This window comes from Eretmochelys imbricata, chromosome 2, assembly GCF_965152235.1.
Source record: "Eretmochelys imbricata isolate rEreImb1 chromosome 2, rEreImb1.hap1, whole genome shotgun sequence".
In the NCBI taxonomy this organism is placed as follows: Eukaryota; Metazoa; Chordata; order Testudines; family Cheloniidae; genus Eretmochelys; species Eretmochelys imbricata.
The window spans coordinates 219,643,039-219,664,614 of record NC_135573.1 but is presented as its reverse complement, the minus strand read 5'-3'; the positions used below and the strand labels follow the sequence as shown (position 1 = coordinate 219,664,614).

The 21,576-nt window shown below is 41.7% G+C and overlaps 2 protein-coding genes across 4 annotated transcripts in view; one reads left to right on the top strand and one right to left on the bottom strand.

Moving 5' to 3' along the window:
• Positions 1–16,325, bottom strand: part of RPA3 (replication protein A3) — a 29,971-nt gene extending 13,646 nt beyond the window's left edge. The window contains exons 1-4 of one of the 2 annotated variants that reach the window (XR_013344921.1): positions 16,138–16,325; positions 11,011–11,085; positions 9,591–9,699; positions 7,763–7,997 (exon numbers count right to left, since the gene is read on the bottom strand). Coding sequence is in view for 1 of the 2 variants with exons in the window: in XM_077808061.1 (XP_077664187.1) it covers positions 7,915–7,997; positions 9,591–9,699; positions 11,011–11,085; positions 16,138–16,236 (366 nt within the window). In the remaining variant the exon portion in view is untranslated. Of the gene's footprint in view, positions 1–7,353; positions 7,998–9,590; positions 9,700–11,010; positions 11,086–16,137 lie in introns of those variants that run through there. The other variant, XM_077808061.1, reaches the window with a different exon arrangement.
• A 134-nt stretch (positions 16,326–16,459) lies between these two features.
• The window catches only part of UMAD1 (UBAP1-MVB12-associated (UMA) domain containing 1), a 142,917-nt gene continuing 137,800 nt past the window's right edge, over positions 16,460–21,576 (top strand). Inside the window, exons 1-2 of one of the 2 annotated variants that reach the window (XM_077808055.1) lie at positions 16,460–16,600; positions 17,608–17,675. The gene's annotated coding sequence lies outside the window, so the exon portion shown is untranslated. The remainder of the gene's footprint in view (positions 16,601–17,607; positions 17,676–21,576) is intronic. The other variant, XM_077808056.1, reaches the window with a different exon arrangement.

The window sequence follows — 21,576 nt, the reverse complement described above, 5'->3', positions numbered from 1 at the left end:
TTGATTTAAAAATAAATCAAAACTACTGAACTACGAAGAGGTAGATTTTGAGTGAGTACAAGTATAAGGTGTTTAAAGTCAGAAATGGCTACAAGAGAAATAAAGATAAAAGGCTGTCTAGTAGTTAAAACTTAAAACTAGACCTGTTTCAAGGTAAAATCCTTACCACATGCTTCCATGTGACTGATTTCTGTTACCAATCTGCTTGAGGCGTCAGTTGATCAGGTTCAGGCTATAGGATTGACATAACATACCAGATCACATAACACACCAAGTGTCTAAATGAGCACGGTTGCTCAAGTTAGGCAGAATTGTAATGGTCACCTTCGAAGCAGACTTAAAGGGGGTGTTCCGTATTTTCCTGATGAGAGTCTATGGATATGGATTCCCTTTCACCAGTCACACTTCATGGCAGGAAACACACTTCATGTTTGGAATTATCCATTTTTATTTATGGCTTCATTACTTGAGACAAGATCTTTGGAATATGCCTCAAAAGTTTAAAATAGAGTTAGGAAAACATCCATTTCACATTCTATGCATTTACTATGAAGGCACCAATTACAGCTCTATAGTTAAGGTTTGCACTAAAAATCTGTTTGGAATAACCTCAGCACCAATGGTCTCTTTGATCTGTTTTCCAAGCATCTAATCTTCTCTTCAGATTAGCAGGTCTGAGTTAAGGTTATTTGGGTGCTGGAACTGTACATGTCCATACCTGAATGTGTTTAGATTTTCTTTGTTTAACTTCAAGTCTGAATTTTCTGGGTTCATAATGCTTGGTTGGGGATATTATGTCATCTTTGTAATGTACTTTACCCTATATTAGTTATGTACTAAACTTTAACTTTGTCATAAATTTGTCTGAATACAAATTGTGACAGGGCTGGGCTAGATGGCTACAGGAGAGTAACAGAAGGCAGATATATTAGCCCCAGGTGACCTTTACATGAAATGGACTAAATTAGTAAATGGAACACATTTCCACCTCCCCCATCCTTATATAGTTAACTGTTTGCAGGTAGCTTGTTAAACTGTTGAGTGGTTACAGAGTAGCACACTTACAGCCATGGCTATGTAATTATTTTTAGAAACAGGAATGCCCTAGCAAAAATGTGTAAATTCATTTGCAAGGCATGTTTACTGTTTGCATTTCCTGATAGGGTAGGGTGGGGTGGGGTGGGGTGAGCCAGGTTAATGGTGGCATATAATCCACCATTAAGAACATAAGAGTGGCCCTACTGGTTGGACCAAAGGTCCATCTAGCCCAGTATCCTGTCTTCCAACAGCGGACAATGCCAGGTGCTTAAGAGGGAATGAGCAGAACCGGTAATCATTAAATGATCCATCCCCTGCCACCCATTCCCAGCTTCTGGCAAACAGAGGCTAAGGACACCATCCCTGCCCATCCTGGTAATAGCCATTGCTGAACCTATCCTCCGTGAATTTATCTAGTTCTTTTTTTGAACCCTGTTATAGTCTTGGCCTTCACACCATCCTCTGGAATGAGTTCCACAGGTTCACTATGCGCTGTGTCAAAAAATACTTCCTTTTGTTGGTTTTAAACCTGCTGCCTATTAATTTCATTTGGTGACCCCAGTTCTTGTGTAATGAGAAGGAGTAAATAACACTTTGACAGGGTTGGGCCAGATGGCTATAGGAGAATAATAGAAGGCAGATATTAGCCCCAGGCTAAGTAGGTCCCTTTTCCCTGGGTAAGGTAACAGGGAAGGTACTGGAACAATCAGGAACCTTCTGGAGACCATTAAGACAGGCTGCTTAGAACACCTGCAGCTAATCAAGAAGCTGCTAGAATCAATTAAGGCAGGCTAATCAGGGCACCTGGGTTTTAAAAAGGAGCTCACTTCAGTTTGTAGTGTGCGTGTGAGGAGCTGGGAGCAAGAGGCACTAGGAGCTGAGAGTGAGAACACAGACTGTTGGAGGACTGAGGTATACAAGCATTATCAGACACCAGGAGGAAGGTCCTATGGTTAGGATAAAGAAGGTGTTGGGAGGAGGCCATGGGGAAGTAGCCCAGGGAGTTGTAGCTGTTGCACAGTGTTCTAGGAGGCACTCTAGGCAGCTGCATTCCACAGGGCCCTGGGTTGGAACCCGGAGTAGAGGGTGGGCCTGGGTTCCCCCCAACTCCTGGTCAGACCCAGGAGGAGTTGACCTGGACTGTGGGTTCAGAAAAACGGACAAGCTGAGGGCTGCCGTGAAGCTCCAAGGTGAGCAAATCCACCAATAAGCGCAAGACCCACCAAGGTAGGGGAGGAACTTTGGCACAAAATATACAAAGGAACTTGAGAAGAATTAGGAAGCAGTATAATACACATCCTGTATTCTTTAAACTATCATGCAAGTTTAACAAAGTAGAAATACATGTTTTCTAAATGCAACAGGACACGTTAGCAACTGGAATACCTGCAGAATGTCTACTAGCTAAATTGTAAGAGAAGGGTGATAATTGTATCTTCAAAGAAACTTGAAGTTCTGTATGTTTTTATGCATGAAATTTGAGAAATGGTATTTTTTTCATTTCAGTGAACAATGCTCACCTGCACCACCCTATCAAAAAAATGAACACATTCATCTAAATGATGGATGCTCAGCTCATTAATCATTCATACTTTTTTAATGTTCCAAATGATAGAGGCTTCAATAGATTATAGAAGACATTAGTATCATTACTGAAATTGATTTTTCCATGGTGAGTCTGAACTAGAAGTGGTTAGCATTTTAATAAGGCATTGACAGGTCCTTTTAAAAAAAAAAATAAAAGCACTACAAAGTCACAGTATGTAGTGCCAGTCTAGGACCATGACATTAAATAGGCATAGTTTAAAAAAAAATCTGCCTACACTGAGTACCACAGAGACGAGGGATGAAGTAATATCTTTTATTGGGCCAATTTCTGTTGAAGAGAGAGACGTTGCTCAGGGCTGGAATTTAGGGTGGGCGTTTTATATTCTGTGCTGCATGTGGCTTATTTCATCATTCCATGGGATTGCTACTAGTTCCTCCATTTATTGTGATTTTAAATCATTACTGAAATGCCAAAGAACATGAGAGAACGAGAAAAGGTATCTGACACTTCTAATTAAATAAATTCTATGCAGTGGAATGCTAGTTTTGTTTTCATTGCTCAGTGAGGGAAGGGCAAAGCTAAGAAGAGGTACAGAGAAGGGGAACTAAGAAAATATGGTGAGACAGTAGAGTGGGAGTAGGGTTACTTAGTCTGGAAAGAAGTAAACCAAAGGTGCTTGGTTGAAGTACTTAAAATCACAAAGGGTATAGGAAAAACAGGTAAGTCTCTTTTTTAACCCCTCCACATATTATAAGTAGAAGGGGCAGTCAGTGAAATTAAAAATCAGTAAACTTAAATCTCAAAGTACTTCTCTATACACAATTTATAGTCTTCAGCACATGATATTCACTGCAACTGAAAGTTGCTGAGATACTAGCTGCCTGGATTATAAAAAAGAACTAGTGGTGTCTCTAATGGTTAAAGCAGGAAACTAGGATTCAGAACTCAGTGACTTTTCCTAAATCTGTTGCTGATTCATTGTTGTTTACAGTGTTGTTGTGGCCATGTTGGTCCTAGAATATGAAAGACAAGATATTTGAGGTAATAGCTTTTATTGGACTAATAAAAGCTTATCTTGCCTACCTTATCTCATTGATTCATTGTGATTTTATGTAATCTTAGCTTCTGTGCCTCCATTTATCCATACATATAGTGGCTATATCATATTTAACTATCTCAATGATATTTGTTACTTAAATATGCAAGACGCTTTACAGGGCCAATAAAGCACAGTGGCAGACCCCCAAAAATTATACTTTAATTTGAGACAATACAACAAGATGAAGGATGAGGGTTACAACAGCATCAGGTGTGAATATGAATGTGTGTACAGTACCTTGGAAAGGAAGATGTAAAGTAACTATTAAATATGATTGATTACTATCCACTTCAGCAGTTTGAGACTGCTACTTATATAGTCACTGTAGAGTACCTTCCATGTAAAAATCAACAAAAGCAGCCAAATCCCTAATGGACAACTCTAGAACTTCTCCCTTGTTGGGATAAAAACTCTGCATGAGGTTGATTCTATTAACTTTAAGGTTGTGGTGTTTTTTTTTTGTTTTTGTTTTTTTTTGGCAGAAAGGATGAACTACTGCTAAAGTTTATAGCTATACAAAACAGGATAAAAGTAAATCTTAAAATTCAGGGAATGAGATGACCATTTAAGAGTCAAGAAGGAATTTTTTCAACCAATTTTTCCTCCCCTGGATAATGCTCTCCAATAATCAAGGAAGTGTACATGAAGAGGCAAGAGGGCAGGTGATTCTCCATGCTCAATTCTTGGCATCTGAAAATCGTGCCATAAGGTCCAGTTATTAGCAACAGTTGCAATTAATTTTGTATATCAAATTTTTCTTCTAGAAACTAGATTAAGACCAAATATTTCATCTAAAACAAATAAACATGTTTATCTGACCTAGGCATGATTCAAAACAAAAACGATTTTGCAGTGAAAGGCTCCGTATCAGTTATCTAATGTTCAAGGTGTCAGTCCTCTCCCAAAAACGGTGATCTCACTACTAGATTAGTGGTGGTCATAATCCCTAAAATATTAATTGCATTTAGTAACAAACTATTTGAATCTATAAAAATATTTTGAGCCACTAAAGTATTTGATCATAATGCTGAAGAGAACATTATCCACATACCTCAACTGTAATGTTTACTTTTCCCTGCTGTTGGCTAAAATGTATGACAAACCAATCCAAGTAATGTACAAGTTGCGATTTGGTATCCTAAGGAAGATTTAGTTCCATGGCTGAGGCATGCAGCCACACCCAGCACTCAGGAAAGTGTATTTCTGTACTAACTACAGTAGCCAAGGCAACAGTGGTTTCCTGTATTGTGTATGAAATGCGGTCATCATATAGCAGTGGCAGGTGCCATTTACTTTGTTCAGTATTTTAGTTCTGCATACCTGTTCTCATGTAAACTGTACTGAAAGATCAGACTTTTGCATTATCTGTTCAGATGTCTTTATCTATTGCTGTAGCACAGTATACACATAACAAAGATCCGCTCCCAAGCTTTGCCGATAATATAAGAAACAGGTCTCTCAGATGCCCACAGAAACAAATACAGTAGTGAAGGCAAGAATATCAGAGATTTCCTTTGCACTCTTGAAAGTGGTTGACAAAAAGTTGCTGGACGCTAAAGAGCTACAGCAATGAGAGTGGCAGAGCCAGCTTTTCTGCATTGCCCTAGGTGGCTGACCTAGAAGAACTATCTCAGGGATTGAAAAGTTTACTGTTCATTCTAGGGATGTAAAAGTTTAACCAATTAACGGAGAAGCTTGATGCTTATCTGTTTCTATTAATGATTAAACTCTGCCCGGGATCAAGGCTGCCGCCCTGCGCAAAACCCCTGGGCCGGCAGCTGGGACCCCAGGATGTCGGGTGCAGGGCCGGCAGCAGAGCCCCACCTAAAATGTGGGGGTGCTGCAGCACACTCCTAGTTCCCTAGTTAAACGTTTAACTGAGAGAATTTTAATTGTTACACGGTTATTGTTTTTACATGTTATTTACATCCCTAGTCCATTCATTCCTTGATCTCTCTGCTAAGAGTCTCTCCAATTGTATTAACTGAAGTAGTTTGAGGTTGGCCCTTGTCCACTAGGGATTGTGTTACCCTGGATTTGAGGCTGGGGGGGGTGTACCCCAGAATGTGATCAAGCTAATTTCAACCATATTATGCACATTCAGCTACCATGGCTTAATAAAATAGAACACCACATAGTTAAGGATTAATTTGAGTAAACAAGCTGTTGAAGGCCAAGTCAAAAATAGCTGCCAGTTTCTGCCAAGCAGAATGGGAGGAGGGGAGACAAAAAGTCGACAATTGAGACAAAAAGTAAGTGGATGGAGAACCTTGAATTTTGGCGCCTTTGATATAGAAGTATTATTATAAGATTGTTAGGAATGTTTGTTACGTAATCACTTTTCCTAACTTTTGATAATTTAGTAGGTGTTACTATGACTTATGTGTTTTTAGAAGTTAGTTATAAAAGACTAAGTGTATTCTGGAGCAGTCCTCTGAAGCCATTTTAAGAGATTTTTCCTGACACCTTTTCTCCCTGGTAGGTGAACAACTGGCCACTGTGAACCTGCTCTTTAATTACCCAATACCATTCCAGATTTTAGTTAAATATTTAGGATGTTCTAAACCTATTGCTCATGTCTGTGTGTGCTTAAAGCTAATAAACTGCAGTTTTAGAGCATGCTTACTTGCATTAATCTTTCATCAGATGGAATTGCTGTGTTCCCAATGATTTATACTTGACACCTTATGGAGTGAAACAGTAAAGTTACTTTTGCTGTGGGTTCTGAAAACCCTGGGTAACAACTGAACCAGGATGATTCATTTCTCACAGGGGACTTAAGAACTCTCAGATGGCAGGAACTTTGATTGCTGATTTGCACTGGATTTGAACTAGTAGTCTACAGGTGAAGAGAGTGTTCAGTCTTATCTCAGTGAGCTACTCTCTCCAGATACATAATTTTAATTAAAATTAACAGCACAGCTTCTAATGATTACTAGATGGTTTAAAGATTCAAATTGAGTGACTAGCCCCTGAAGAAGCAGCAGCTGTCTTTGAAAACAAATTTTTTTCCTCACTACCTAAAATGAAAATACTGCAAATGTTTAAACATACCTCTTGCAGGTGGGAAGTAGCCATAAAAATTGGCAAATTTTAGTCTGTATAGAACACTAAAAAATTAGTAAAGGTTGCATACAAAATCTTATTAATCACAGACACACTTTAATAAGGTTTGTTAACCAAAACAAGAAGTCTCTGAAGCAATGAATTCGGGAGCAGACTACACGAAGTGTCAGATTTTTTCCCTTTGAGACTTTGTTCCTGAAAGCATGCTAACTTAAAAGCTCTGAAGACTCCTGTTGATTCACAAAACATATATAACATATAGGTAGTGGCAGTGCAAACTTTTCCTACCAATGTTAGTCTCAGGGCCACCTTTAGCAATTAAAATAATACAGTCTCATATCTTTTCAGTCCTTGATGCTTGTGATTAGATTGCCAACAAGAGTGCAGGCTGTGGTAGGTTGTGTGATATGGTCAACTCCTTTGGAAATTAGCAAAGACAACACTATTTTAAAAATCATCACCACAGTTATTAGGTATCTTATAAGTGCTCTGACTGGTTTGTGTTGGAGAGTTAAATTAAAAATTACATGAGGCAGCAGCTGAACATCATTTCTTAGTGATAACTAAATAAATCGTTGTTAAAAATAGACAAGTCTTAGCATTTAATTCAAGTCAGGTTTGAGGCTTTATTGCCAAGCTAAGGAAAGTGACTTTCCAAGACTTAAGAACTCAAATCCAATCTTACATAATCTAAGTTTAAAGGTACAGGCCATAGAATGTCTTAATTTTAAATAGACATTTCCTGCTAAGTATTGTACAGAACACCTGATACATGCGGTATGGGGGGGAAGCATACAGAAACTTAAACATTTGATTTTCTTTTAAAAACAAACCAATTTGCTTACTAAAACATTCCTCTGGATACACAAATATTACATATATATAAAATGCCTCAAAAACAGTCAAAATATTTTACTGAAAAGATCTCAATTCCAACAAAACTGCGTTTTTTTCATTGGCTGCACTTAGGATTGTTAGTAAAGACGCAAGTACGAAATAGTCAGTAGTACCTTGCCACGGTGTCCAGTTCAAATTACAGTTGGCTAACAGACATCTCTTGAGCACCTCCACTAGAAATAATTTCAGCCTCCTTGCTCAACAATAAGATTACACCATGCAGTTATTGTTTACTCTGAAGTTGGAAGGTGTGTGCCAAGAAGTATCAATCATTCCTTGTAACACCAAATGGGAAGTACTCAGGAAATTCATGGATAATTTTCAGTGCTTCATTGTAAAGCGCAAGATCTGGAAGAGGGACAGAAAATATTAAGACACTGTGACAAATGTATTAAAATGCTAACTAGCCCAGTATTCTCTACTTTCACATTATGGAGTTTGAGGAAGTTCTTCCTCATCGTTCAGCTGAGTCTCAATTTTTAGGTCTCTTTAGCTATAATTTCCTTTGACAGGTGAAAACAAGTATTTAGAAGAGGTTGTAGTCCAGAGTGCATGTTAGTAGTTAAATGATGGGGAACCAAAAGGTAATTCCTTAGCAACTATGCTGGTACTCCATGGTTTGGAAGAATATTGTATTCTTCTTGCTAACCTTCAGAACCTTGTATTAAAGTGGGTGCTATTGTTTATCCACTTTCTCTACAACATCTATTTACCTGCCTCATATTGCTTCTTGGGTCTCCTCAAAATTATGTTTTTTGTTTTTCTTTTTAAAAGCCCTCTTCTCTTGGGAAATCCTTGTCATTTCTGTTGCCCTCTCTCTGCCTGATCTATTTCTCTAGAGAGTTGGGGATGTGTGACCAAATGTAATTCTTCTAATGTTATTCACAATCCTCTAGTCTTCCTATGTTATCCATAAATTTTGCTACCTCAATATTCACCCTTCTATCAAGTCATTTATTTACTGTCACCAAACCCAATACCGGGTGGGGGCTTTCTTAGGCTCCTTCCAAGTCCAATGATACAGACCAACACATGAACCATATATTCCTGCTATCTCTCAAATTTCTAATCCATGAGAAAGAAATCTCATTATCTGACTACAGTTTCTTGACTAGCCTCTTGTGAAGGACTTTACCAAAGGCTTTCAAAAAACAAAAATAAAAACCAACAAATACAAGTCTATTGATTTCCCTTTATCAACCAACTGGAGACATTCTCTTTCTGGAAGCCATGCAGGTTTAGACTTATGTCATAAGTATCTAGGTGTTTTATAATTAAGAAATAATCTTTGTAAATTCTTTTGTCCTTCAGCCTCATTTCCCCACACCATCAAAACACTATCCAATGAATGGAGGATTGAGAGATAGTACTCTGTGTACACATAGCAGGTGTGCTCTGTGCTCAGAAACCAATGACAGGAGCAGTACAAATGATCTACATAAGAATACTCCTTTTGGCTTGAACCAACTCTTGCATAGGGATATTAACATTACTGTATTTTTATCTTTCTGCTTTCTTTTCTGTTCAAGGTTCTGTAATTAAGACAGGTTACTTATGTAGCCTCCATGTCTAAGGACTTTTAGGGCTTTTTAGCAACTTTCTTGTTTAGGTTCTTTCTAAGTAGCTTTCTTTAACTTCCTTTCTGCACCCAAAGTTCAATACCACAGTACTGCATTTTGGTATGATCTTTCCTCATAATTGCATTATGGTCACTAACTCTGGAACAAAGTTCTGGCACTGCATGGAAGCCTCTATATCAGTAGCAGAGATTTCTGGAAGCAGCTTGTGAACGTGTAGAAAGAGCTCCACTCATCATACTGGCAACTCCCAGACGGACCTGACTTATGAGAAAGTATTAGCAGACATGCCCCTTCCTTCACTGAGGAAATGTTTATAATCTAAAGTTATGTACATTATTTGTAAGGCTTATCTTTTACTTACCAAAAGCGCTTTTATCTTCTCTGAACTGGACATATGACATGCACATGATGGTTGCCTGATTTGTAACTCTTCCCACTACTTCAATGACACCAGAGAGCTCTTCATCTAACTAGTGAACACATAGAAATTAAATAAATAGTCACCAGATTAGGGTTTACTATTTTCTGCATGTCACTAGTTACACACACAGCTACAGTTTAGGAGACAATGTTTGTTACTATAATTTGTCTGTTCCATTTCACACAATACAGTACTACTGAAAAATGAGTCTACAACCTAATTCGTTATTTAAAAGATCTACAGCTTTATAACCAAGAAAGGATTTAGTATTGTCTGGAACACACAGATTAGCAGCAACCCATAGGAATCTTGGGGGGGGGGGGGGGGGTTGTATCCTTTTCAGTATATCTGGCTCATACTGCAGGCTGGTGCAAGGGGCACGTAGGTGCCATGCTTACCACAGGTGCAGCAGGAGAAGAGTTTTTGTACTCCGAGTGCGCTGCTACAGTTGCGACAGGCTTTTGCCCAGACTGTGAAAGGAGTGCTCTTCACGTGTTTCAGCCATAGGTGCAGGAGTCACAATGTAGACCCTATGTTTAGGCACCTAAAAATTAGTAGCTTCAGCCCAGGTAATGACGATTAAAAAAAATAAAAACGAAAATAATCATAAAAATTGTCAATCCAAAAGGTAAGTGCTTTCTTAAGCCATTTCATTGTTTCTGAACATCTAGAATTTATTTCCAACCTGCCAATGAAAACAGGACTTTCTTTCCAGAAGGATAGATTACCTTAGGGGCCTCTCTTTATATATGTTAGAACAAGGGAGTTCTAGTACACTAGGGAATAATTGAATCTGTCAAAGGTAATATATGAGAGTGTTTATATAAAACATATGGCCCTACCAAATTCGTGGCCATGAAAAACATGTGATGGACCATGAAATCTGTATAGTATAGGGTAAAAAGCACACAAGACCAGATTTCATGGGGAGAGCAACATTTCTCAAATTGGGGATCCTGAACCAAAAGGGAGTTGGGGAAATGTTGCAAGGTTATTGTGTGTGTGTGGTGGGGGGCGGCACTGTATTGCCATCCTTACTTCTGTGCTGCCTTCAGAGCTGGGTGGTCAGAGAGTGGCAGCTGCTGACTGAGGGCCCAGCTCTGCAGGCAGCTGTGCAAAAGTAAGAGTGGCAATACCATACCATGCCATCCTTATTTCTGTGCTGCTGCTGGTGGCAGCTCTGCCTTCAGAGCTGGGCTCCCAGCCAGCAGTCATCACTCTCAAGCGAATGGTTTCCAAAAAGGAGCAGGCCTCAGCTCCCTCTAGGCATTTATTGCCCTTTCAGTACATGATCGGGGGGAAAGAAAAAAAGTTAGGACAGGTAATGGTAACTAACTTCCAAAACGACACTTAAACTTACAGGCTCGCTCAGTTCAACAGTTGTATTTTTTCCTTCTCCATCCGAAAGGATGAAAAGTTTCCCAGATGGGTGAATCTACAAAAAGATTATTAAGTCTTTAAGTACATATCTTCAAACTATCAAAGCAAATTTCTTCTAAATTATAACTGGATTCTGTACTGTACATATCACATTCAAGAACAGTAAAAGTGTGTAAATTTAATTATTCCCCATGTCAGCTTAAAAATATTTTTAAAATCAAAATTCTTTTTTTACCACCAGTTTACTTTTTTTTCCTTTCTGTCAGAATGGCCAACTAAAAAGCATCACTGATTTTTAGCTACTTTCAGGCTATATCTACACTATGAGTTAGGGCAGCGGTTCTCAAACTAGGGCCGCTGCCTGTCCAGGGAAAGCCCCTGGCAGGCCGGGTCGGTTTGTTTACCTTTCGCTTCCGCAGGTTCGGCCGATTGCGGCTCCCACTGGCCACAGTTTGCCACTCCAGGCCAATGGGGGCTGTGGGAAGCGGCACAGGCCGAGGGATGTGCTGGCTGCCCTTCCTGCAGCCCCCACTGGCCTGGAGCTGCAAACTGCAGCCAGTGGGAGCCGCAATCGGCCAAACCTGAGGACGTGGCAAGTAAACAAACCGGCCCGGTCCGCCAGGGGCTTTCCCTGAACAAGCTTCAGCTCTAGTTTGAGAGCCACTGAATTAGGGTGTGATTCCCCGATTGTGTATACGTACTCATGCTAATTCTCATCAAGCTAGCACAAGCATAAACAGCAGTGTAGCCATGGTAATATGAGTAATGACAGCAGAGGCATAGCTGAGTTGTGCTGAGTACATACCCAACGGTTTCAGGCAGGTTTGTACTCGGCACAGCTCAGCCATGCTTCTGCTACTGCAACCAGTGCTACTGTGGCTACACTGCCATTTATACTCGCGCTAGCATAATGAGAGCTAATGCAAGTATGTGTACATGGGGAGAGGAATCACAACTAGCTTGTAGTGTAGACATAGCCTCATTTCTTAAAGTACAGCACTTGTGTTGCAACCATAACAGAACGTTATTTTTAAAAGTATGGTAGTCACTAAACTTTTTAAAAAAAAAGTCAGTTAGGCTCTGTAAAACCCTTTTAAACAAAATCAAAATGATGACTGATAGAACAGCTTTAGATACATTAACAACAAACTGTTTGCTACATATGGAAGAAATGTAAGATGTTTTTGCTTTATTTACAAAATTGTTATAATAAGGCCATCTAGCAGTACTAAATTTTTATTGTCTTTGCTAAAAAAGTGACCTTTTAAATGCTAATTAAGAATTGGAAATTTTTCATTTTTCATCTTATATATTCATTGAAAACCACTAGTAGCGCTCAAATTTTCTAACTTTAAGAAAAACCCCCAACTCATGTTGAAACATAAGCTATCCATTCTTAGGTCTTTGTTTCTGTATGGAACATGCCTTATGTTTTAAAAGCACAATACAAGGATCGTGCTCTGAAGGTCAGCACACCTGGGTTCTATCCAACCAACAAGGTAATAAATACCAGAGTGGAGAGAGTGCCACTGAGAACTTCAGACACAGCCTGATGTTCAACTTTTATCAGCTGCTGAGTGCCTCCACTAACCTTAAAAAGTCAGGTTTCAGATAAGCTATTACCAGCAGGACAGTGGGGTGGGAGGAGGTATTGTTTTATGATCTCTGTGTGTATATAAAGTCTGCTGCAGTTTCCACGGTATGCATCCGATGAAGTGAGCTGTAGCTCACGAAAGCTCATGCTCAAATAAATTGGTTAGTCTCTAAGGTGCCACAAGTACTCCTTTTCTTTTTTCTTAAAAAGTCACAGACTATTTGATTTAAAAAACAAAACAAAAAAAACTAAACACAGATGACAGCCCCTAACATTACTACAACTAAAAATATTAAAGTATTCCCCCCCCTTCCCCTTCCCCTGTGCACTGAAGTTCTTTCATTGCTTCTTTATAGACAGGTTTCACACAGCACCAGGGGAAGAGTGTCATTTTAATAAGCAACTACATCTTCCAGTAAGACAACAAAAGTTAGCAACGGGTTATGGTGTAGTCATGGAAGTTTTCATGGCAATCAGGTCATTCATTTGTGACTGACCCCTACCCTTTCTGGATGGAGTAAAGGATATCTAAGCAGGGTGGATAAAAAGCAATGTTTTAAGTTTTTCATGTTGACCTGGCTGACACAGTTGATTCAATTTTTGTTTTTTAAATATTTCATTTAACTATTTTAGTTAAACAATTTTAACAAAAACAAACCTGATTTTAAGAAACTTGAATGTTTAACTAAATTCAAAAATTCATATGCTTGTTTTGCTAAAATATGTTTGCTGTTGAAGAAAAAAATCCAGAATACATAACGTTGTTGTTTTAGTTAAATAAAACAATTTAAATGTTTGTCTGGTGATGTTCTCCTCCTAATACAGGATGGCAAGAAAATCCTCCAAATATTAATGATTTAACCTGTTGAATTGGAGATATTTATGAAGTCATTGGGAGGTGAACTATCTGCTTCAATTACCTTCAGTAAATGAAATAGCCAAACAATCATTCATTTTTTGATATAGCTGTAAAACTAATCTGAAAAGTTTTCAAAATAAATCACTTTAAAAATGTATCGTGCGTACCTTCTAAAAATGAAACCTACATTTATCTGAGTTGTGAAGAATATGTATTATGTTATAACAACCACCAAGAATGCACTTTTGTGTAGAAATCCATGATTAAATAGTCTTCCTGACTAAAACAAAACCAAGGAGTCCTTGTGGCACCAAGCCCACGAAAGCTTATGCCCAAATAAATTTGTTAGTTTCTCAGGTGCCACAAGGACTCCTCGTTGTTTTTGCTGATACAGATTAACACAGCCACCACTCTGTCTTCCTGACTAGTGATTTAAATCAATTCGATTTAAATCAAATCCACCCTCTATATAAGACCACACTTACAGATTTTAAAACTTCCTTTGATGAAGCAAATGTTTCACCTATTCTCAAACATGCAATATTTGACTTATGCTAAAGAAACCTTCAGTCATGAACTATCCTCCAGCATACAACATCCCTTTTCTAAACAAGAAAATTTAGAAGCTGGGGAAAAAACAGTTTCAAACACTAGCTGTCAGCATCCTGAACCTGTCAGGCTTCAAAGCAGGGCATACAACAGACACAGCACTTGTTGCACGGGTGGAGGACTTCTTGTGTCCATATTCAAAGGAAGCACATTCATACTCGTCATGTTTGACATCTTTGGGCCACTTCATATGGTTGATCACCAGATACTTCTGCTTGACTCCAAAAACTTACAGGGGTTGGGGATAGACCAGAAATTCCCTGAAATGGCTCAAGTCTTTCCTTTCAGAGTTAAATCTGAAGAATTGCCAATAGCAACTTCTCCTCCACATTGTTTGATTTTATATGAAGCCTTTGGACGAGCTAAGGCGACAATGCAGGCTGAAGTGCCAACAGTATGCAGACTATGCTCAAGTTGACATCTCATTTACATCAAACTTAAAAACAGCATCTCCTTCCAGTTCTCTCAATGCTTAGACCAAGTCAGTCTCCAGATGAAGAGCAGCTGGCTAAACATGAACCCAGGCTAAACCAATTTGATGCTGATTGGTTCTGAAATACTTCTTTCTACTATCTCTTCAATAAATACTCCCATTATCAAAGGTCCTTGATTATTAAGTTGGTCTACAGCATGGGGTCCTTTGAACGGCTCCATGCATTTGGATACCCAAATAGCTAGAGCAGCAAAAAATACTAACTTTCATCTGTGACTGGCCAGAAGATTGTGCCTTGTCTTTTTGAGACCAGCATTCATGACTTCCAGCCTTGGTTACTGTAAATTATACCTACGAATGAAGCCAAATGCTAAATCTGACTGGTACAAAAATGCAGTAGCCTGTCTGCCTAGCTAGGAATACATCACCTGGCTCCAGTCCCAAGACTAGCTCTCTATCTCCAGTTAAAAGTCCAGTCTGGATATTCAAAGCCCTCCAGGAGTCTGACCCTCTTTACCCAAGGGATTGTTTCTCCCTCCACAACCTCCCTCAATAAAACCTTGTCTAAATTTAGACGTTTTCGCACTTTAATTATTATGGCATAGTTAAAGTGGCAACTCTCACCCCCAGCGTAGATGCATTTATACCAGTGGTAGTACTTCCACCTTATCACAGTTTGGTGAAGCAAACCAAGCTACACTAGTATAAAATACTTTACATTGGTTTAAATGTCTATGCTAGGGCGCTGACTGGCAAAACTATGTTGGTAAAAACACCCAGCTTACCACCATAGTTCTCCAAGTAAAAAATTATGTCAAGATCAAGCTTAGCATAACACTGAAAGCAAACAAGCCACAAGGAGTACTTGTGGCACCACGGAGACTAACAAGTTTATTTGAGCATAAGCTTCCGTGAGCTACAGCTCACTTCATCGGATGCATTCAGTGGAGCCACAAGTAGAGACTCATTCTTGGAGAGAGAGCAGGAGAACAGAGAAATACTGACATTGTTATTCCTATTTGGGTATACTTGACAGATGCAACAGCATGGGACTGTGTAAATATCGTAGCACTAGGCAGATACAATTTGAACTACCTGCCATTCATTTTTAAAGACACACTAGATCCGAATTCGCTGCTGTCCCCCTACCCACGGTAAAGCGGCGCAGCCAGCAGGGAGAGGAGCCACAGCAGCGGGCGGGTAAGCGGTGCAGAGCACAGCGCTAGCGCGGGGGAGGCCGCGCGGCTAGTGCTGCCGTGCGGGGTCCCCGGGGGCGGAGATGCGGCACGGAGCTACACCGGGCGCTGGGTCTGCGACACCCCGGGCCAGGCCCGGTGCTGCCTGGCTCTGGGGTGTGGGTCCCTAGCAAGGGCTGTGAGGGGACCCATAGGCGCCCCCTCCCGCCCAGCGAAGCCGAACCTGCGCTGGAGGGGAGCCGCGCAGCCCGGAGCCTCATACTGCCCTCGAGCAGAGTCCAGCAGCGGCCGATAGCTCCTCAGAGCCTGGACCCCGGGGACTCGCAGGGAGGCAGCGGGCTCCAAACCCTCCGGCCTGAGGAGTCAGAGGACCCGGGCAGAGAGCGGCTAGCGGCGGGGGCAGGGGGTCCCGCTACCTTCTCCACTCGGCCCACGAAGCAAACCGGCTGCCCGAGGTGCTGCGCTAAGTGGCTGGTGGCGATGCGGGGCCGCGGCCCCTCGTGCACGTCCCCCATGTGGAGCGGTCCCGAGGCCCGCGCCGCGCTCTGCCCCACCGGCCACAGCTCCCCTTGAGCGGCGGGAAACCAACACTTCCGCTCTCCGAGCCCGGCAATCGCCCTGGCAACAGGGGCGACATCGGGGCGGGGCTTCCTCTCAAGCCGCCAATCGAACGGGACAAAATCCGGTACCGACGCCCTGGTGACGTGAGCAAACGACGCTTCTCACTGCGTACGAATCGGAGGGCGCTTGTGGCCTTTTTGTTGGGTGTGAGGGTCAGGTGGGGGCTGCTCGGAGATTGAACCCGGAAGCGAAGGCGCCTGTGGTAGCGTCAGGCGGTGCCGTGGTTCGGTTCGGGAGCGCGTCTGAGGCGGGAACGCGGTGAGTGAGCGGAGTGGGGCTGAGGGGGGGTCGCCCCTGCCCCTGCCCCTGCCCCTGCCCCTCACCCTGGAGTGCTGAGTGCGCAGAGGTGCTAGGGAGTGACTGGTCTCGTCTCCTCCTGCTCCATCCTGGCTAATAGCCATTGATGCATCTATCCTCCATGAATTCATCTAGTGTTTTTTTTTTTTTTAACCTTGTTATAGTCTTGACCTTCACAACACCCTCTGGCAAGGAGTTCCACATGTTGACTGAGTGTTGTGTTGAAAAATACTTCCTTTAGTTTGTTTTAAACCTGCTGCCTATTGATTTCGTTTGGTGGCCCCTAGTTCTTGTGTTATGAGGAGGAGTAAATTACACTTCCTTATTTACTTTCTCCACACCTGTCATGATTTTATAGACCTTTATCATATCATATCCCCCCTTAGTTGTTTCTTTTCCAAGCTGAAAATCCCAGTTTCTGTAATCTCTTTTCATATGGAAGCTGTTCCATACACCTAATCATTTTAGTTGCTCTTCTGTACCTTTTCCGACTCCAATATATCTTTTTATGAGATGGGGTGACTAGAACTGCACGCAGTATTCAAGATGTGAAGATACCATGGATTTGTATAGAGACAATGTGATATTTTCTGTCTTATTATCTATCCCTTTCTTAATTATTTCCAGCATTCTCTTTGCTTTTTTGACTGGTGCTGCACATTGAGTGGATGTTTTCACTTGAAATTATTTCAGTATAACTTAAGTCGCTCGGAGGTGTGAATAAGACCCCCTCCGAGCCATGTAAGTTATACCAACCTAAGCGCTGGTGTAGACAGTGCCATGTTGATGGGAGAGCTTCTCTCTCCAACCTAGCTCCTGCCACTTATGGGGGCTGGAGTTAAGGTCTTGTCTACACTACTGCAGTAAGTCAACCTAAGTTATGCTACTGCACCTTAGGTTGACTGACTGTGGTGTCTACACTGTGCTGCATTTCCCATCAACTTATCTTACTCCTCTCGTTTGGGCAGAATACTGGAGTTGACCAGAGAGTGCTCTGCAATCCCCGCTGCACAGATTGCTACAGTGTTGATCCCTGGTAAGTGTAGACATGCCTTAAATCAGCAGTTCTCAAACTGTGGGTTGGGACCCAGTTTTAATGTGGTTGCCAGGGCTGGCTTAGACTTGCTGGAGCCTGAGGGCTTCAGCCCTGGGTGGTGTGGCTCAGGTTAAAGGCCCTCTGCCTGGGGCTGAAGCCCTTGGGCTTCAGCTTTGAGCCTCCTGCCTGGGGTGGTGGGGTCAGGCTTTGGCCCCCACATCTAGGGTGGTGGGATTTGGGTGGGCTCAGGCTTCAGCCCCCCCTCCTGGGGTCATGTAGTACATTTGTCATAAGGGGGTCATGGTGCAATGAAGTTTGAGAACCCCTGGACGTCGCTGCAGCTGCGTCGATGTAGCACTTCTAGTGTAGATATAGCCTTTATATCCAGCCAGAAGGAAGCCTTTGAACCTAGGGTTCATATGGTGCTTACCAGACATTTGCGGTTTCTTTGCCAGAGCCCCCTGTTGGGCAGGGCTCTTACTGTTCTTTCTTCACAGCGGTGCAGTAAATTTGACTCCAGTGGTGTAATGTCACAAGGGGGTGAAAGTTCAGGCACCTAAACAAGTGTGGCCTGAGCGCCCAAGGCACCAAAGCTCCCACTGTTGAGAGCGCTTTCTGTCTGGAGTGTAGTGCCTCACCTGGATTTGGAAGTGTGAATTGATAAAGGCTGTTGGTGGATAAGACAGAAGGTGGAATTAGATCTTCAGAGACAAACTTTACTCCCTACTGATGGAGATAAGTTGGTTCATTCTTTGAAGATATTATTTTAAAGGATAAGGGCTAACCACTTTAAAAACATAAACTGCTTTTTTCTTTTACATTTTGAGGTTTTCTAATTTAAGAGGGGAAATCAATGGTCAGTATGGACCTGCAAAGGCCAGCTCTGTGAGCTGCTCCCCATACTGTACTCTAAAAGTGGCTTTCTACAGTGCTTGGGTCTCTTTTACCCAAGGAGTGTGGCTGCTATTCTCAGGGTCTGTGGGTGCAATTGGCTTTTCCTGCTGTCTCACCCATTGGGGACACCCAGTGCCAGGTCTCTTTTCCCCTTCATTGCCCAGTGTGCAAAATTGGGCCTGCCCCTTCACCTTGACTGACTTTTCTCCCACTGTAGTCAACCTTCCACCATCACTGAAGTTGTCCTTGTAGTTGCTAAGGATCCTTGTTCCATGTTAATTCTAGTCAGCATTTCTTTCTGCCTCTGACACCATCAACCATCCAATTCTCATTGAGTTCTTCTCTTACTTGAGACTTTGAGTGTTCTTTTCTTGCTCATCTCTGAGCTTGTTGACTGCCACTTTCTGTTGGTGCTCCCAAGGGGCTTTGGTCCCCCATCCCTTTGTGTGTCTGTGCTCCTAAAGTATCTTCATCCGCTTCTTTGCTCTCCCATCTTTGTTGGGATCTGCCTTTCTATCCCTGACGTTTTCTTGTCTGTCCATGACTGCGTCTTTCATATCACACTGACATATCTTTGCTAAACTCTCCCTTGACTATCCTTTCCAGCACTCAGACTTACGATCTTATTTGTCTGTGAACCTGTCATTTCCTCAAATCCAGGCTCTCATCAGATCTTGTCCTTATTTGGTCTTCTGTTTTCTATGACACTTCTATACTCTGCTGCATTTGTACCCATCTCCATGTGCCAAATTTCTGATTTCATACAGTGATTCTTTCTTACTTGGACTACTGTAATTTCTGCATTTCCAGCCTCTAGCTACCTACTCTCCAATCTATCAGATATGCTACAGACAAAGTTGTTTTTCTTTGTCCATGTTCTCCATCCCTACACTAGTTCCATGTCTCTTCCCAAATTCAAACTACTTGTTCTTTTAAGGTATTTGTCGCAAGATACAAATGCAGCACAGGTACGCAGGGCATCAGGTTGTAGGGTTATCAAAGTGGAGACTTAGCATCCCTCGTGGCTTGCCTCCTTTGTCGCCACAGCTTCCCTAGCCCCCAAAGCACTGCAGTCCAGTGGCCAGAATCTGTGCAGTCTCCCTTTGGTGCAGGGCGGCACGGCCAAGTGGTTAATGTCAGTACAGCAGTGCTACTGCATAGTTTGCCCCTCCGGGCATCAGGGCCCTAGGGAACTGGTGCTTTCACAACCAGTCTCAGTCACCCGGTATCTCGGTCCTGCTCCCTGGGTCACTTCCTACCTTTCTTTCCAAGGCTGGGAGTCTCGTAACCTCCACTGTCTCTCCTCCGTCGTTGTTGGCGGTCAGCTGGGGTGGTCTGTTGGAGCCTCAGCGCAGCTGGCTTCTGGGTCCTGGAGCTCTAGCAGTCTCCTTCTAAAAGCTTGCAACACACATCTGCTTTTGTTGGAGCTGGAGCATGTCCAGCAGGGGCGAGGGGATGTGGCTTCCTTGGCTGACAGAGCATGGTTAACCCCTTCGGAACCACTGTGGGTTAGGCACACCCCGTCACCGTATTTTTGTTGTTCTTAGTGTACTTGGACTTTCAGAAAGCCTTTGACAAGGACCTGCACCAAAGACTCTTATCCTATGACTACTTACTTTGGTTAAGAGGGAAGGTTCTTTCATGGATCAGTAACTGGTTAAAAGACAGGAAACAAAACATAGGAATAAGTGGTCAGTTTGCTGAATGGAGAGAAGTAAATAGCTGGGGTCTCCCAAAGATCTTTACTGGGGCCAGTGCTGTTCAACATATTCATAAATTATCTGAAAAAGAGGGGTAAACAGTGAGGTGGCAGAGGTTTCAGACAATACAGAATTACTGAAGATAGTTAATTCCAAAGCAGACCGCAAAGCGTTACTCACCAAACTGGGTGACTGGGCAACAAAATGGCCGATGAAATTCAGCGTTGATAAATGCAGAGTAATGCACACTGGAAAACATAATCCCAACTATACATACAAAATATGGGATCTAAATTAGCTATTACCGCTCAAGAAAGAGATCTTGGAATCATTGTTCTCTGAAAACATCTGCTCAGTGTGGACCGGCAATCAAAAAAGCTAATTGAATGTTAGGAGCCATTAAGAAGAGGGTAGATAACAACAAGGCAGTAAATACCATAATGCTACTATATAAATCCATAGTACACCCACATCTTGAATATTGCATGCAAAAGTTCTTGTTGTCTCATTTAAAAAAAAAAAATATAGTGAATGGCAACAAAAATGATTAGGGGGTATGATCAGCTTCCATATGAGGAGAGATTTAAAAAGACTGGGATTGTTCAGCTTGGAAGAGATAATTATTGGGGGATTTGATACCCTATATAAAATCATGAATGGTGTGGAGAAAGGGAATGAGGAAGTGTTATTTACCCTTTCACATAACACAAGAATCAGGAGTCGCCCACTGAAATGAACAGGCAGGAGGTTTAAATCAAACTTCAGGAAGTACTTCTTCACACAAGGCATAGTCAACCTGTGCAACTTGTTGCTAGGGAATGTTGTGAAGACCAAAAGTATAACTGGGTTCAAGAAATATTTCAGTTCATAGAGGATGGCATGTCAATGGCTATTAGCCAAGATGGTCAGGGATTCAATAGATATGTAAAATATTAAATGGTTAAACAGTAAGCATTAGTCTTACCAGTTAATCCACCTCAACCACTAACCCCCCGCCCTGGGCAGGCCAGCCGGAGTGGCCCCAGCCACTTACCTATAAACCTATATATATATCTATATACTTGCCTATAGTTTACAATTCAAGGCTATATTTTACCAAGCTGGCAGCAGTATTCCAGAAAGTGAATGATTATGCTTTATGTAAAATGTTTCATGATCTGTATTATGGTTACATCTAATAATTCAGAAATAACCGAAAACAATGATTTGGGCTGACAAAATGAGAGAGATGGAGGCCTTTAGTTGAATTCTGCTGCTCTGATCACCTGGTTAAAGACCATCTTCACCCAACATCTTAGATATTTATG